The sequence below is a fragment of the Humulus lupulus genome, chromosome 3, assembly GCF_963169125.1.
Source record: "Humulus lupulus chromosome 3, drHumLupu1.1, whole genome shotgun sequence".
Classification (NCBI taxonomy): domain Eukaryota; kingdom Viridiplantae; phylum Streptophyta; class Magnoliopsida; order Rosales; family Cannabaceae; genus Humulus; species Humulus lupulus.
In genome coordinates, this window is record NC_084795.1 from 80743521 (window position 1) to 80761163 (window position 17643).

At 31.4% G+C, this 17643-nt stretch overlaps 1 protein-coding gene and 2 pseudogenes across 1 annotated transcript; all 3 read right to left on the minus strand.

Annotated features, from left to right (window-relative positions):
- Positions 1-10984: 10984 nt before the first annotated feature.
- LOC133828415 (small nucleolar RNA Z266) lies at positions 10985-11081 on the minus strand (annotated as a pseudogene).
- Positions 11082-11304: 223 nt separating this feature from the next.
- LOC133828421 (small nucleolar RNA Z266) lies at positions 11305-11400 on the minus strand (annotated as a pseudogene).
- A 1936-nt stretch (positions 11401-13336) lies between these two features.
- On the minus strand, positions 13337-13866 carry LOC133824475 (C2 and GRAM domain-containing protein At1g03370-like). Its single transcript, XM_062257359.1, has 2 exons — positions 13594-13866; positions 13337-13438 (listed from the first exon to the last, which is right to left on the minus strand). The coding sequence occupies exons 1-2, from the start codon at positions 13852-13854 to the stop codon at positions 13337-13339; spliced, it is 363 nt and encodes a 120-aa protein (XP_062113343.1). The 5' UTR covers positions 13855-13866.
- Between the last annotated feature and the right edge of the window lie 3777 nt (positions 13867-17643).

Below are 17643 nucleotides of genomic sequence, written 5' to 3' on the forward strand. Positions count from 1 at the left end.
TCAAAATTTATATGACATTAATATAAATTTAATAAAAATAATTAATAAATTCTATAAATAAAACTAAGCAAATGTGCATATTGCATGTTGCTTGTATCTAGTATATACATATACTAGGTAGAAACAACGTGCAATACACATTTGCTTAGTTTTAAAGTTGTAAAAATTGGTTCACTGTTTTTAAATATATATAATAAAATGAATTATAGTTCTATATATAAATATTTATATCAATAATCTCTACATATATGACATCTAAACACAACGTTAATAAATATATATTTACATAGCTACATGACATATATAAAATACGATAATATTTAAAAAGAAATTAATAATAGAAATATAATAATAATAGAAAAAGTCATAGTGTAGATAGTAGTATACATGCATCAATTATTTTTAGTTTATAATGTATTTTACAATGTCTTTTGGTGAATTCGATGAAGAAAAATAGCTTCAATCACTTGATAAAAAATAAACTATCACACAAATTTATAAGATAAATAATTGATATGTATGCATTTATTATTTTTAAATAAATATGATTTAATTATTTAAATAATCATAAAATATCCTATTTTAATTAATTTTTTTTTGTTTGAGATTATGTTTGTTCTAGTTTTTGAATTTGACAGTTACAAGAAAAAAATTATATATTATATGTTTAATATAATATTAAGTTTAAGTTTAATTAAAATTTATTTAAGTTATACAATATATGATTTTATTATTTTTAAATAATTATCATTGTAAAATATCTAAAAAATATCATATTTTTATTTGTTTAATTTTATTTAAGTTTAAGTCATATTTACAATCTATCGTTAAATATAAGAATATTCTGTTAAAGTTAATGGAAAAAAATAAAAAACCGTTAAAACGAAGAATTTCTGTTATCTACACTTTTTACATAGAAGAGATATCAAACTTAATGTAATATATCAACTTCTTAATTATAATGCATGCACGGAAAAGAAAAAAGAAAAACAATAATCACTATACTGTATAATGTTAACCTAATATAATATACAATTTACTAACTATATAGTTTTGACTGCATGTGAGTTACCATTATTAACTTATAGCTATACAAGATATTAAGAAAAACAGATGCCATGAACAAGATCAACGCACCTTAATTTTAATTCCACGTGGCTAGCATGAAATTTAGTATTATTGATACGTTAATTATATAATCTTTTCTGGTTATGTAATGGTTGAAGTAGTTCATTGTAAAACCTCCTTAATATAATGCCAACTTACTAAATGCAAAGTCATATTTACTAGACCACAAGAACTAGCCAACAGAGACCTAGGCGACATTGGTTAGGGCATAGGAATCACCATCAATCTACTATATATATATATATATGCATGTATATATACAACAATATCTTCTCGTACTTCTTGGGTGTCTTATTGAATGATGTCAAATGTAATTTTATAACTACTCCTTGTCAGTTGTCTTAAAAGTATATTCTTTTGGAATTATATCTCATGTGTTAGAAAAAAGAAACAAACAGTGATAATTACTTTGTCTTCTCTGCATGTTATTTTTATAAATGGACAAGTTTTGTATTACCAGAAAACAGAAAGGTTATAAGGCTATTAACTAATTTTAGTATTTGGCGGGTTGCCTGGATTCCAAATATACTAATGACAATAGTAGAAGTTGGAGATATATATTGGCATATTGATTTTATCAACCATCCAATTTTTGGTCTAATTAATTAACTATATTAACATCTCCAGTTAATGTAAATCTCCTTGCTTGGATTTGTCGAATAAATAATTTTTTGCTACATTCTTTGCTCTTGTCAAACTAGAACACTCGTCAATTATAAAGATCGAAAAAATGAAAAACTTATAATAAAAAAAAACAATGAAACTTAAAGAAAACAATTCAAAATAACAACTAATGGAGAAAACTTTTATATTTCTCTTTAGTATGATGTTACAACAATTTTGTAATCCCTTCAGTGATGGAATGATCTACTATTTATAGGTGAACTCTCATGTCTTTGTTACAATGTGGTCTCAAAGAGACAATATCATACTTTGATATAGCAATCACAAGACTATTTATCTTATCAATCGACACAAAATAAATGATTTTGTGATTTTGGTGCAAGATGCAAAGTTGTAACTTTATTTTTATTTTCATAGATTTACATGAAGATGGGAATACGTTATCGGGTTTTTAGCACTACATGGATTGTCAATTGAGTTTTTTTTTTTTTTTAAAGCAATCATCCCTTATGTTCATTAAATGGTGCCAATTACATATTTTTCTTTAACACCATCTAATTTTTAACAAAAAAAGTTTAAGGAAAAAATATATACTTATATTTAAAATTTAATTATGTAAATCCTAAAAATGGCATATTTTATAGAAATATATTTTTATTTAAAAGATAATTTTTACTTTCCCTTTATTGTGATTTTCGGAATATCACTTTTTCATTATTGTGATTTTTAGAATATTTAGTTTCCTTATTTAGCTTAATTTTATCACAATATGATTATAAAGGGAAGATGTATCTTGTTTATATAAAGCAAATATTCTGTACTTACTCAAAAACGTTTCTGGAATATTTGACTTTAATTTTCGTGCAGTTTAAGATAATAAAATTCAGGAAATTGAATATTTGATGTAATTAATTATTATTTCTATCTTGAGAAAATTGATCTAACACACGTATTAGCTGTCCCCACCAAAATCGTATCTGTCGGATCTGAATCTTCTAAAAAAAGAAATTCTTCATCAATCAAGAATATCTTCAAATATTCTTGCTTTTATTAGGAGATTCTTTCTCAGCCTTTATGAGCATGAAATGGACTCTATAAATAAGTCTCTAAGGCATTGAGAAAAAATGAACTCGTTGGTGCATAATATGTGAGTGTGTTGTAATATTTGTGAGAGTTCCTTATTTGTATTCAAGATCATAGTATTCATGTGATCTTGTAGAAAAATGAGTGTTTAGTTCTTGTGGTGAGTTTATACCACGTTCATGAGTGAATGCACATTGTAATTTGAACACAACTGTTATAGTCTTCGGGAGAGGATTTTTACAAGCCTTGCATTAGGAGGATGCAAGGACTCGCTGGCCATTGAAGGGAGTTCATGTGGTTGAGCGTTTCAATCAAGATTAGATTAGTGAAAAGAAGTACAACAAAGTTGCAGCAAATCTCAAGAAGGAGTCTTGTTTTGTTTAAGTCAATATTTTGTACTTGTGAGTCTTTATTAATTGGTTTTATTCTCTGGGCGTGGCCCCAAGGAGTAGGTTATTCGAAAGGGTTTCTGAATCTTGTAAAAATATGTTGTGTTCTATATTATTTTTCCACTGCCTTTTTACTGTGTTTAGTTTCTGTTGTGACAAGTTCGGACTTTGTCCCGACAGAACTGAAATCTGTTTAAACATTTAATTCCCATTCCACACTTTAATTAATTCACATGGTTTAATTAATTTGGTAATTACTAAAAATGAAATTTCAATTGGTATTAGAGCGGGTCACTCATTTTTGAGTGTGATCTTAGTTTATTCTGTTTGTTGTTTTTGTTCTTGCAATGTCTTTTTTCACAGAAGGAGGCTCCATAACTCGCCCCCCTTTACTCAATGATTCTAACTATCCATATTGGAAAGTTGGAATGAGAGCCTTCATCAAATCTCAAGATGAAAAGGCTTGGAGATCTATTTTGAGTGGTTGGACTCCTCTAGTAGAAATGTAACTAAGGTAAAATCTGAACTTGATTGGACTAATGCTGAAGATAAACTGCCCAGTTACAATAATAAAGCATTACATGCTATTTTTAATGGTGTTTGTGAATGTTACATTAAATTGATTTCTTCATGTGTTTTGGCCAAAGATGCTTGGAAAATCCTCCAAACTCAATTTGAAGGAATTGCTGATGTCAAGCATTCTAAGCTTGTTATGCTCACAACAAAATTTGAAAATTTGAAAATGAATGATAATGAAACCCTCACTGAATTTTATGAGAAATTGTTAGATATTGCTAACGAATATTTTGCTCTTGGTGAGAAACTTAAAGAGAATGTTTTGGTTCGAAAAATTGTTAGAGTTCTCCCTGACAGGTTTCAGACTAAGCTAACTGCAATTGAAGAAGCAAAAGATCTGGACAAAATAAAAGTAGAAGAATTGATGGGTTCACTTCGAACTTTTAAAAATAAACCAATAAATTAGACAAAAAGGTAAAACAGAAGAAATCAAGGAGAAAACAAAAAATTTTCAAAAGTACATAAAGAAATTGGGAAACAAAAAGGTCATATCCAACAACCCAAAAGGTAATTTTTCTAAACCCTTTGAAACTAATAAAAAGGGTATTCAGTGCGGGGAATGTTAATGATTTGGACACATTCAATCTGAGTGTGCAAATACCTTAAAGAAAAAAAAGTCATGGCAGCCACTTGGAGTGATCAAGACTCTGAACAGAGTGATGAGGAAGAAATAGTGTTGCCTTAACCTCTGTTCACAAAGGTATGGTTTTTTCTTCAGTTGATTACAAGGATTTGTTATGCCTTAATAATTATGTTCAGAATAATGAGAATTCTGACATTGACTCTAATGATTCTGACTTAGATGAGGAGTCATTGAAAGAGTCTTATAAAATAATATATGATCAATGATTGAAAGTTTGCTATGAGAATTGATTAATGGCTAGCAATAATATAAAATCTATTGAAAAAATTGAAGAACTTGAGATGATTATTGCTTCCAAAAATGACGAAATTAATTCTTTGAGTAAAGAAATTGATCTTATGCAAAAAGGTGTCAAAATGCTTAATCCAAGATCTGGAATTTTGGATGATATTCTCTCTACAGGAAAAAAGGCTGATGATTACAGTGGATTAGAATCTAATGGATCTTAATCCTCAAGAAAAACGGTTTTTGTAAAATTCATGAATTATCCGACTGTTGTGAGAACTAACCATTTTGCAGGAACATGTAACTCTTCTGAGACCACACAGTTGTCATCTGTCCCAACAAATCTACAACTAAAGAAAATTTCTCCAAAGAAAAACATTGGACAATTTGTACCATTTTGTCATTTTTGTGGTATGAAAGGACACATAAGACCTAAGTGTTTTTCACTGTTAAATTTGTTTAAAACGAATTATGTTAAACACTTTGGTGGCATGAATCAATTATTGACCAAAAGAAATTCAAAATAAAAAACAATATGGGTCAAGAAAAATAACTCTGTTTGTTTGGCTACCTTTACTTGTCATAAAATACATGCATCTAGTTCATAGTACTTTGATAGCGGTTGTTCAAGACATATGACAGGTAATGCCAACATACTCACCAACTTCAAATCCTTGAAGTGTGGAGTAGTAACATTCGGGGATGGAATCACTACAAGAAAAAATGCTTTTAATAACACCAAAAATGTGTTATCAAAACATACCATAACACTTTTTGATGTGTTAAGACCCAATATGTTATCGTAGGTCAGGGTACTTTACATAACACTTTATCATTGTTATACAGATGTGTTATTATAATGTCAACGATAACACACTTTCTGTGTTACTTTAATAAATAGATAAGTGTTTAATTATATTATTTATAGTCGATTATATAACACATTTTAATACTTATAAATTTGTGTTATACTACACTTTAGTATAACACATTTTTTGTGTTATACTACACTTTAGTATAACACATTATTTGTGTTATATAATGAAGTTTGCATAACAAAATTATTTACATAAAAAGTGTTATTGTAATAGATATTATAACACAATTTTTCGTATTATTTTAATATTTAGATAAGTTTAAATTCTCATTATATATTCATTTATATAACACTAATTTATTCTATTATATTTTAATTTTTTTATATAATTAAAATTAGCTTTCTAATATATACTAGCATCATCAAATGAACTTGATTTTCAAATAACAAAAAGTAAAAACATTCAACATTGTATTAACAATCCACAAATTAGTTTAAACATTCAACACTGTCATCAACAACAAAATGTTCTTTAAGTATTCAAGTAGTCTTAAATATTCAACATATTGAAAAATTACTACTTTCAACAAAAAATATTCTACAGCTGCCCAACACAAAGCCTTCAAAATTAAGTATACTTTTCTTCTCCAATTGATGGAGAAAGAGACATTTTTCTCCTGCAATAGCAGATAAAAGGTAAGGTATATGCTTAAAAAAATTAAATAATATGAATCAAATAATAAAACTGTATACAATATAAGACCTAAGCAAGCAATACCAGGTGAACATACTTCAAAATTCAAAATACTGTTATCACACAATGAATAAATACATATTACAGTAAACAAACATTAACATTTTCAGGTTAAAGGGGCCTCAATTTCACCCTAAAGACATCTCTGGTTCAGGTGCTTAATTACTGAGACATCATGTTAAAAGTTTGGGAGATTTGAGTTACAAAAGCATTAAGAATGATACTATTATTTCTAGGGTAGATCCATCAAATCTCATATCTCATTTAAAGGAGAGGTGTAATAGAATATGGAGCTCAGACAGGTACTAAACTCTATACCTTAAGTTATTTGGGCACTAACAAGTAATTACAAAACAGTGATACATATTCGCAGTCAATTATGCTGATATAGTACAGTGTAGTGTTTACAAACGTACATAAATTACTGTAGAATCCTCAACCCAATGCAAAGAAATAAAGAAACTTACACACATTCTGCTAGCCAAGTTCCTTCAGATAGGGATGATAAGAGGTGAATAAGTTCCACAGTCCTGAAGGGAAATTCACCTTCTAGGCTACAAAGAAGACACCGAATATGACCATCAACAAAACTTTCTCTGTCCCAAAACTGACTACAAAGTGATTCCTGAAAAATTTAAAGCAATAAATCCAATAAAAAAACTACCAAGGAAAAGAAAAATGTCAACTTTAATAGAACCACCAATGAAAAATCAACAAAATAATCAATAAATGACTTTGAAAGACAATCATTATGCAGCCAAACTTCTCCCCGATAAACTTTGCAAAGAATATCCAATATCAAATTAAGGGTACTGTCTTCCAGCTGCAACATAGACAAAACAGAAAATATTAATATAAATAAAATAAACAACTTGAGGTCATTCAAGATACTTAATCTAATTACCTGAATATTGATCTCATAAGATGCAATAAATGCAGAAATAAAAGTTCTCAATACACTTCGATAACCAGCAACAGGACCCTAAGGAAACAAACAAATTGAAAAAAGATCATGGACTTGAAACTAATATTAAACTAAGATACAAGTTTGAACCTTGTCTTTTTAAAGTATAGGAGATAAATGAAGCTAGAATAATTTAATTCTCTGATACAATATTATGAAAGAAAATGAAATTGTATTGAAAACTAAAGCTAAAACTAATTGTTGCTCCAAATTTATGGTGGACACTTGGCCCAAATTATCTTGGGCCACTAGCCCAACTCAAGCACAAAATTTGAGAATATTAAATTTAAAAAACAAGCCATAAAATGAAACGCAAAAGCTAAAAATCAAGTATTTAAGCATGATGAATATAGTGTTTACAGCAAGAGAATTCAGGGAAAAGCTACTTAAATATTTTATCTCATGAATCTTGATTATCTTTGCTACGGATGAGTGACTAGCATGGATAGAAAGAATAAAAACGAACCCTTCCAGTGGATTCGGCTGGGGAGGGTGGTGTGCCAAGAAAATCAGTCATGAGATCCAATTGGTGTATCACATTTTCCCAATGAAACAGTGGTTTTCCTGTAAGCATTTCAGCAAATACATCCTATGCTCCAAATATCTATTACAAGAGTGTACTGAAGACAAAAAGTAGAGGTCTTAGACTCTTAGTATTAGAAAAAAGTATTAAGCAACCATACACTTGATATGATATAGAGTAAGAAGGTAACATAAAAATTAACATTGGCCAATCCCCTCAAAGATATTGGAAAATACTTAAAAGCATTGCTACTTGTTAATTGCCAATCAAAAACAATGTCCGCAACTATTCTTTTACCAGAAATAAGTATGAGAGTACATAATAGGTAGACCGAGCCATTGTCAATTTGTCATATAAATAAAATGAAGAGCAATAGATCAATGGTGCTGAGAGAAACATGTATTTTGGTGATTCAAGCTTATAGACAAAATAATGATGGCCACATACCAGTAGTATATACAGTAGAAGAAGCCAATACAACATGCCAACTCATATATACATATATTGCAAGGGAACAATGCTTGAAAAAAAAAGTATTGGAGTATACTGTGGAATTAGTAATAGAAGAAATTGAAGAAACAACATGAAAGAAGAACTTCGAAAGATCATCAGAAAATCAACAAAAAAATGCAATACTTTATGCATATGTCATCAGCCAATCAATAGAAATTGAAAATAAATTCACAACGATCAATCCCAGCTTACTTTTGAGAAAAATTGACCCACAGAGTTCTGGAGCACGGCACCATCGAGTGGCAACATAGTCCTTAAAAAAAAATGAAATTTTCAATCAAAAATGCAGTTTACCAGACTGCTGTTCAGATATTGGAACTAAATAAACTGACCATTATTCGAAAAACGGTGTAGTTTTTCAAAAAAAAATCTAATTAGGGGAAAGAAATCCAACTTGAACTTCTCATCTCCAAGTGTACTTTCTTTCACAATTTCAAAGATTAATATCAAGCTCTCTCTTGAAACTTGCCCTTTTGCAAATAGAATTTACGGTGGTTTATAGGAATGAAGCAATTGAAAAATGAAAAGCAAAACTTATTCAGTAACAACCAAATGTACTTTTCCTTGCATACTTTTTTATGATTAATATCAGGCTTTTTATTCTCCTTAGATTAGAAGGACACAATAAAAAAAAGGAAACTCACTTTGGACAATTCCAATCACCTTTCTTCATTTCAATAGCACTTCCTCCAGAAATAGGTGGATCCCACGAATGGAGTCCAATTCTTCTGTGCAAGTGTGGTGATATCGTATAGGTGACAAGTGCATTAGAAATCAAAACAGGACAAAGAAATAGCAACACCAGTCAAATGAAGAAAGGGTCCAATACAAAAAAATCACTTGCTTTGCGAAGGTTTTCTTAAAACACGGATCCTAAGCACATTTAAGTCTAATATCTTATCTTCCATCCAGCCCTAGAGAAATATGCAATGGTATACATATACTTTCTGCTAGAGAGATTTATGAATTGAAGTGGGTATTGATGAATTTTACAGATTATATAAAGACAATAAGAGATGGTAACAAAGTTAACTTACGAGCCAAGCAGCTAAAATGAGAATCAAAACTCAGTTATCATCCATACAGCAGATTTCTACAAAATTGTTAACAGAACTTGACAACATGCCATTTGAAATTGCTGGCTTTCTTTAAAACCATGGGGGCAAAGACTTATATGGTGAATGTAAATCCTCCACTTAGTCCAAAAGAGAAGAAACAAATATAAATTTAAATTTGACAACCCCTTGAGTTCAGAAAAAAGTTACAGAACAACTAAAATGAGAATCAAAACCTCGAATTTGTTGATTCACTTAGGGGTTTAGTTAGCTCCAACTTGTACTTCCCACAGATTTAAAATTCTCATAGTCATGTCATCCCAGAAGTAGACAAACAATCAAAATTTCATGTAAAATAAAGCACAAAATGCTGGCAGAATTACAGCTTACATGAAACTTATTGTTACACTTCCATGTACTTTAAATAAAACTTGGCAGAAATATCATGTTTAAATTGCTAGGATCAGAAATAGCACTCATAGACAATATCTTGTTTCGTGTTCCATCTAGCTGCATAAAATATGCCTCAAGCAACATCTCCAGATCTTCAACATCATTATCATCCAAGTGGTTGCTCACCGAACTCCCATTTCTCCTAGAACTAATCCGAGGAAGACGAGTAGCAATGATGTTGATGCTATTTGAACCATAACCTCCCAACAAAGCTTCAGATTGTTGATTCTGGATCCACTTCCTTGTCAAGTACAAATGTGCCATATCTTCATTGTCATCCAAAAGATGTTCGATTTCATCCCTCACCTGCCATTATACATAAATGTACTTGTCATAAATATGTAATATATTGTACTGGCATAGAGGAACAACAAAAACCATTTGGGAGACTCATTTTTGTCATAATTGTTGTTCTTAAAATTAAACCATATCAATTTTCTGTATTGTCTTGCTGTGTTCAGATGACATTTGATTTTAAGATAACAACTCTAGTTTTCCTCTTCCAAAACGATGGAACTGATGACAACGCCACTAGTTGCAGATATTTGAGGATGAGAGTAAGACACACACACAGAAACAGAAAGAGAGAGAAGGATGGGAAAAATCTTTGTAATTGTCCTATGTTCTGACAGCAGAACTGGATGGCACGACGGTGGCTATTCATATAAACCTAATAGTGATCCATTTTTTACCAGTGTTATATCTGATCCCAGGTCAAAACAATCAAGGCTGGCTGATGATATATAGCTTACCTTCCAGGCTTTATGACACCGCTAACATCTTTAAATAAGCTGATCTTGGCTTTACCTAAACGTAAACTTGGAATCTTTGTCAACCCCTACAATAATAATGTTGTAAGATAAGATAATTAGTCAAGATCATATGAACTATTAATCTATATCATTATAAAAAATGACACAATGTGGTACACAACTTTTAAAGAGAAAAAATGACTGATACATTAAAAAAATCAGTACTCCATTAAGGATAAATAAATTGGCAAACTAAATTGCTAGCTAGAGTTTTCAAAATGAAATAATAAAACTAGAAGTATAAACAAATTATCCATTAAGTCAATAAAATTTGTTACATTTTTTTTCTTCAATATTTTGGCTTAATAGTAATTAAGAGTAAATCCAAGTTGATATAACAACTTGATCTCAAGATTATGCTAAAGATGCTTGAGATACTCCCTATAGCTCTAATGCATAGACATTTATATGGTGAGGATGGTTGTGACAGGCATGTGTCAGACAATTCAAATGCCTCAAAGTTGAGTTCAATAAAGAGTTCTCCTTTCACACATCTAATTGATTCGTCATTCTTGCCCAATCCATTACAAAATTACCAAAACCAATACAAACAAACCATTCCAAAACATATATATAATAGCAAAAAAGCTACTGGACCAGAGTAACAAGGGATATCTCCAGAAGTAACATAAATAAATTGGAAAGAATTCAAAAAAAAAAAAAAAAAAAACAAACAAACACATACATGCTATGCCAGGGAAGTGTTTGTGACCAACTAAGACCAGAAACTTAATATAGGTGTTGCGGTAAACAAGTCAGACAATTCAAATGTTTTGAGTTCATGAAAGGAGTTTTTGTTCTCCTTTTCACACATCGAATTGAATCATCATTCTTGCCAATTCCAAACACAGCAAATCGAAATTAATAAATCACTTGAAAAAAATCTAAAATATAGGTAGGAAAATGTTAGCATTTCAAAATAAAAGGCATTCCACCAGAGCAACTATATAGACCTAAAATCCCATTAGCCAAAACTTAGAAAGGACACACTAGAAAATAAGCTAGTGTATTACTGCGACATACAAAAAATAATCATTTAATTATTAGCAACCAAGAAAGCATAAACCACATATAAATATATATATATATTATGACACAATCAACAGTAATACACAATCACAAAATACTAAGGAGAAGACCTCTTCACACAATATTAAAAAATACTAAGAATGCTAAGTACATACATCATTAGTGGTTGAAGCAAAAATAATTAAAACCTAACTTGCAGTAAATATATATATAGCTACTTTCAATGACCAAAAAACTTGATACAATCTTTTGATTAGTCTTCAATAATTTTTCACATAGTATATTCATAACAATTCAAAGATAGCATAAAGGTATTTTTTTAATTGGGATATTACTAAAAACAATTAAAAAAAATCCAAAGGCATTAAAAAATGACTTAATAACTTATAGTTCAAATAACCATCTACTCCATAATGTTTCAAGCTATTATATCATTATCTCAAAAACATGTTGGTATTTAAGCAACATCTTTTTTTTTTTCAATTTTTTAACAATATTTGTACTTGTTGACTTTTCTTTCCAGTCTAATATTTAATAACACATCTCCAAACGTATCACCAAATCTCTTGTTTCCATTCTCATATCAATGCACAAATCTTATGATTTTTAGAGGGACAAACAAAAAAAGATTCAGTGTTCTAAATACCATACATATAAGTTTCTGATTCTTGAAGCAAATGAAGTAACTATATCTCAATCATTCATCCAACTATGAAACAAAAAATAATAAGAAAATGAATACCACTTTTCAGTTGATTAAAACATACATATTTATTCTTATCAAATAAAGCTAATATATAAAAAAATAAAGATATTGAGATTTAATTGTAAAATTAACCAAAACAAGCTCTCTAAAATAAAACAACAGAAGAAAGAATAATGATTTCTCTCTTGTTCTTTCTCCCTATCTCTCTGTCACTCTAATTTATATGAGTTTATAAGTTTTAGATATTAAATAAAAGCAAGCAAGAAAAAGTTGAGTATATATATATAAATATATATATATATATATTCATAAAAATTCTACCATCTTGCCACTAGAGATCTTTTAATTAATCCAAAGCCACAGCTGCATGCCTAGTACTCATCAGAAAGCACTACTCCTATTATTGTGTTTCATTGGTGCTTAGAAGGGATATTACACCTAAATATGTTTGTTTCATGAATTTGCAAGCAACAGGAGAGAAATTTCTCACAATGGGGTAATGATACACTGTCCACAGACTGCCTTGTGTCTGGTGATCACAGAAATTAGCAAAGCCATCCATCCCCCATGACCTTGAATTAGTGCAGTCTTAAAATCAAGTCACATGTTATATCTGACACATACTGTGAATAACAACATCCAATGAGTTCATGTCATCGAAAACTCATCACCCTTTATGATTCCATTGAGTTCTTCCTTTGGATTTTGATTTTGACAAGAAACTAAGAGCAGCTGGTTTCAAAATTCTCTTCAGTGCGTTATCAACTTTTGACTACCTACCTGTGTTGAAGGAGTAGTGGTTGTCCAAAAAATAATGTTGCCACACTGCTTCTGTATGCAAGGCTATTAGGGCATACTTGGATGGATCCCGATGCTCAATTACAAGACATTCAAACCCGAGTCAGCTGGATACCAAGTAAGCTAATTATCCTATTTGAACCACTTCCATTGACTATTTCATTGGAAACTCCTTCTCAACTTCACTAACAATCACTTTCAAGCAATCATTCAGATTCTGAATGATAGTCTTTGTAATCTTTTTCTAATTCCTAGTGCTTTTGAGCCAGACAATTCCAAAATATACTTTTAGTTGACATTGCTTTGATTTTGAAGGCAAATCCTCTACTTGGTATCTTATGTGAAGCTGTGAAAATAAAATATCACTAATCAGCATTCCAAAAGATTTCACATCGAGTACAAGAGTTATCTAGATCATAGCCAACTGACAAAAAAGAAAAGAGAGTTGCGAAACGGGAAATTTAAACAAGAATTGAGAAGAAAACGTTACGGTGTTCATACATTGAAATAGTCACCAAGAGGAACTCCATGGAGAGTCATGACCTCTTCAATAATCCATCCATTTCTATCAGAAAGGGGGCTTCTTTGCTGAGAACTTCTTGTCTCTCCTCTGTAACGGGAAATACACTTGTCAAATTTGTAATAAGTTTGCCTTTCATAGACATCACATTTCTCTGATTCCCATGGGGTGTGGGAATAGTTTTGACAACCAGCTTTCTCCATAACTTTACGGTCCAACTCACCACCCTCAAACAACTTCATATAGAAGCTAGTCTAAATCAACCAACACAAGGAATGTATGTTAGGAGAAGAATTGCACCTCAAGAAGATATAATAAATAAGTAATTTAATTAGAGAGATTCATATTTTACAAAAATTTCAAGAAGAAAGAAGAGGGGGCTCAGACCCCTTTGCAAGACCGAGCCACCTACGACCTCTCTGTGAGATCGAGCCACCCACCCCCTTCGCGAGACCGAGCCACCCACTCCCTCCATGAGACCGAGCCACCCACGACCCTGAGCCCGTCATTTTCACAAGACCCACGAGCCCCTGTTATTTGCGCCGTTTGCATATAATAGGGAAGGTCAATTTTTCAAATTAGGGGAGAGAAGAAACAAAGGTTGTGATGGAGATGGAGGTGGAGTTGTGCGATGGAGCCCCTGTCAAAGTGATTTGGGCGGAGAGAAAGGAATGAGGTGAGAGAAATAAAAATTGGATTTGGGCAAAAGTTAACACATTTTTTCATTTGGCGCTTAAATTTTTTTTGTCCCGCGTGTATAATCTAACTGGACCTCTTTTTAATCTTATTTATTATAATACTTTTTTTAAAAAGCTTATATTCATGTGTTATGGAAATAGAGATTTGTTGTAGTGAATGACAGGAAATATTTTAGGTAAATGTACTCTAAACATTGAAGGGTTGCCAAAACTGAAAAATGTGCTTCTTGTTGATGGGTTGAAAGCCAACTTAATTAGCATAAGCCAAATTTGTGACCAAGGTTTTCTTGTAAATTTTTCGCATGATGAATGTAATGTTGTAAATCAAAGTGGTGATATTGTTCTTAAAGGTTCTCGTTCTTTGGATAATTGTTACACACTCACACAAAAGTTCACATGTCATGTCTCATCATCAAGTTTTAATAATACTGATTTGTGGCATGAAAAACTTGGACATATAAATTTAAAAAATTTGAAAAAGATTGCTAATGTAGGTCTCATCTGTGGAATACCCAAGCTGGGTAAAAAATCACTTGGTAAGTGTGAATCATGTAAATTGGGAAAACAATTGAAAATTTCCCATAAAGCACCATCTGATATTAATACTTCAAATGTGTTGAAATTATTGCATATGGATCTCATGGGTCCTATACAGGTTGAAAGTATTAATGGTAAGAGATATATTTTTGTATGTGTGGATGATTTTTCTAGATTTACTTGGGTAGATTTCTTAAGAGAAAATCAGATACATTTGAAGCTTTTCAAACTCTCTATACAAGACTAAGAGTTGAAAAAAATTGTAACATTGAAAAAATTGTAAGAATACGAAGTGATCATGGTAAGGAGTTTGAAAATTCTGTTTATGATGAATATTGTAAATCTGTTGGAATTTTGTATGAATTTTCTGCACCCAAAACCCCAGAACAAAATGGGGTAGTGGAACAAAAAAATCGTACTTTGCAGGAAATGGCCAGAGTTATGTTGAATAACAAAAAACTCACAAAGAAACTGTGGGCTGAAGCAATTAACACTGCTTATTACAAAATTAATTGTGTTTTTCTGCGTCTAGGTACAAATAAAACTCAGTATGAGATCTGAAAAGATGAAAAACCCAATGTCAATTATTTTCATATATTTGGATGTCTGTGTTATATTCTTAGAGATCGTGAGAATCTGGACAAATTTAATGCCAAAAGAAATTTGGGAGTTTTTCTTGGATATTCCACCAATAGTAGGGCCTATCGTGTTTATAACATGAGAACCCAAACTATTATGGAATCTGCTAATGTAGTTGTTGATGATCTAAAAGAATTTTCTGAGTACTCCCATGAGGAGGAAATTGACAGGTTCATTGATGTTCAGCATCATAAAGAGATGACAGATCTGACAGTACAACCTTTAGAGGCGACAACAGCTACTGATGATGTATCAAACACTGATTCTGTCATGACAACAACTGGACAAACAGAGAAGGAAAATCCATTTATTTCTTCTGACCCCGTTCAAAAAGAACCATCAACCAAAGTAAAAAAGAATCACCCTTCTGATCTCATTTTGGGAAATCTTGAAGAGAGTATGGTCACTCGAAAGAGGTATGTAAACTTGGTTCAATTTGTTTGTTTTACTTCTACATTGGAACCAAAAAATGTGAAGCAAGCCTTAAATGATGAATCATGGATCAATGCTATGCAAGAAGAACTAGATCAATTCACAAGGAATGAGGTATGGATCATTGTCCTTAGACCGAGTCATACTAATGTTATAGGTACAAAGTGGATATTTAAAAACAAAACTGATGAATTTGGGACCATAATAAGAAATAAAGCTAGACTAGTTGCACAGGGGTACACTCAAGTTGAAGGAATTGATTTTGATGAGACATTTGCCCCTGTTGCAAGACTTGAATCCATAAGATTATTGCTAGCTATTTCATGTGTTCTTGGTTTTAAATTATTCCAAATGGATGTCAAATCCGCTTTTTTAAATGGATTTTTGAATGAAGAAGCTTATGTGGAACAACCCAAAGGGTTTGAGGATCCTTACTTTCCCAATCATGTTTTTAAATTGCAAAAAGCTTTGTATGGGTTGAAACAAGTCCCACGGGCTTGGTATGAGAGACTAACTCATTTTTTGGTCTCAAAGGGGTACAAGAGAGGGGGAGTAGACAAAACACTTTTTTATCAAAATTATTGATACAAATATAATGATAGCACAAATATATGTTGATGATATAGTGTTTGGTTCTACTAATGATTCTCTAGTACAAGAATTTGTGAAACAAATGCAGGAAGAGTTTGAGATGAGCACGGTGGGAGAACTCAATTTTTTCTTAAGACTTCAAGTGAAGCAGTCAGACGAGGGGATTTTCATTCACAAAGCAAGTACGCTAGAAATTTGGTGAAGAGATTTGGACTCGAGGCATCTAAACCTGCTAAAACTCCCATGGGAACTACTGTCAAACTATCTAAAGATGAGAATGGGAAGAAAGTTGATCCAACTATTTACAGGAGTATGATTGGGAGTCTCCTATACTTAATTACTAGTCGCCCTGACATCAGTTATAGTGTTGGAGTGTGTGCATGTTTCCAAGGGAACCACATGGAGTCTCATGTGACTGCTGTAAAAAGAATTATTCCTTACATCAATAATACTCTTGATTTAGGCATTTGGTACTCCAAAGAAACAAATTCTAACCTTGTGTATTATAGTGATGCAGATTGGGCAGGAAACACTGATGATCGAAAAAGTACAAGTGGTGGTTGTTTTTACTTAGGAAACAATTTGGTCTCCTGGCATAATAAGAAACAAAACTCCATCTCCTTGTCAACAACCGAAGCTGAGTACATAGCTGCTGAAAGCTGTTGTACTCAACTTTTGTGGATGAAACAAATGTTGGCAGACTATGGGTTTGATATTAAAACTTTAACAATTTTTTGTGATAATACAAGTGTGTAAAGAACGCCCTAGACTAATACTTACAAAACATTCGCATAACATAGTTCATAAAAGAATAACATTCATTATCAAAGTCTCAGGGGGACTTGTTTAAAACCATGCAAATTGGCGCCATAAGTTTTAAAATAAAACATAGATTTTTATGCAAAGTTCAAAGAAACCAAAAATTTAAATAACTGAGTCCCACTAATAATTTAGGAAAGTCTCTTAAAAACAAAACATAATTAAAATGGCGTTCTACGTTGATCGTTGTTCCGTCCATAGGATTACCCCACGTCATACACCCCATGATGAAAGAACTCCTCACGTCACCACGCGTGCCATACAGAAATCCTATTTGCTACCTGGAAGGAAAGTAAGGGGGGTGAGCTAAAAGCC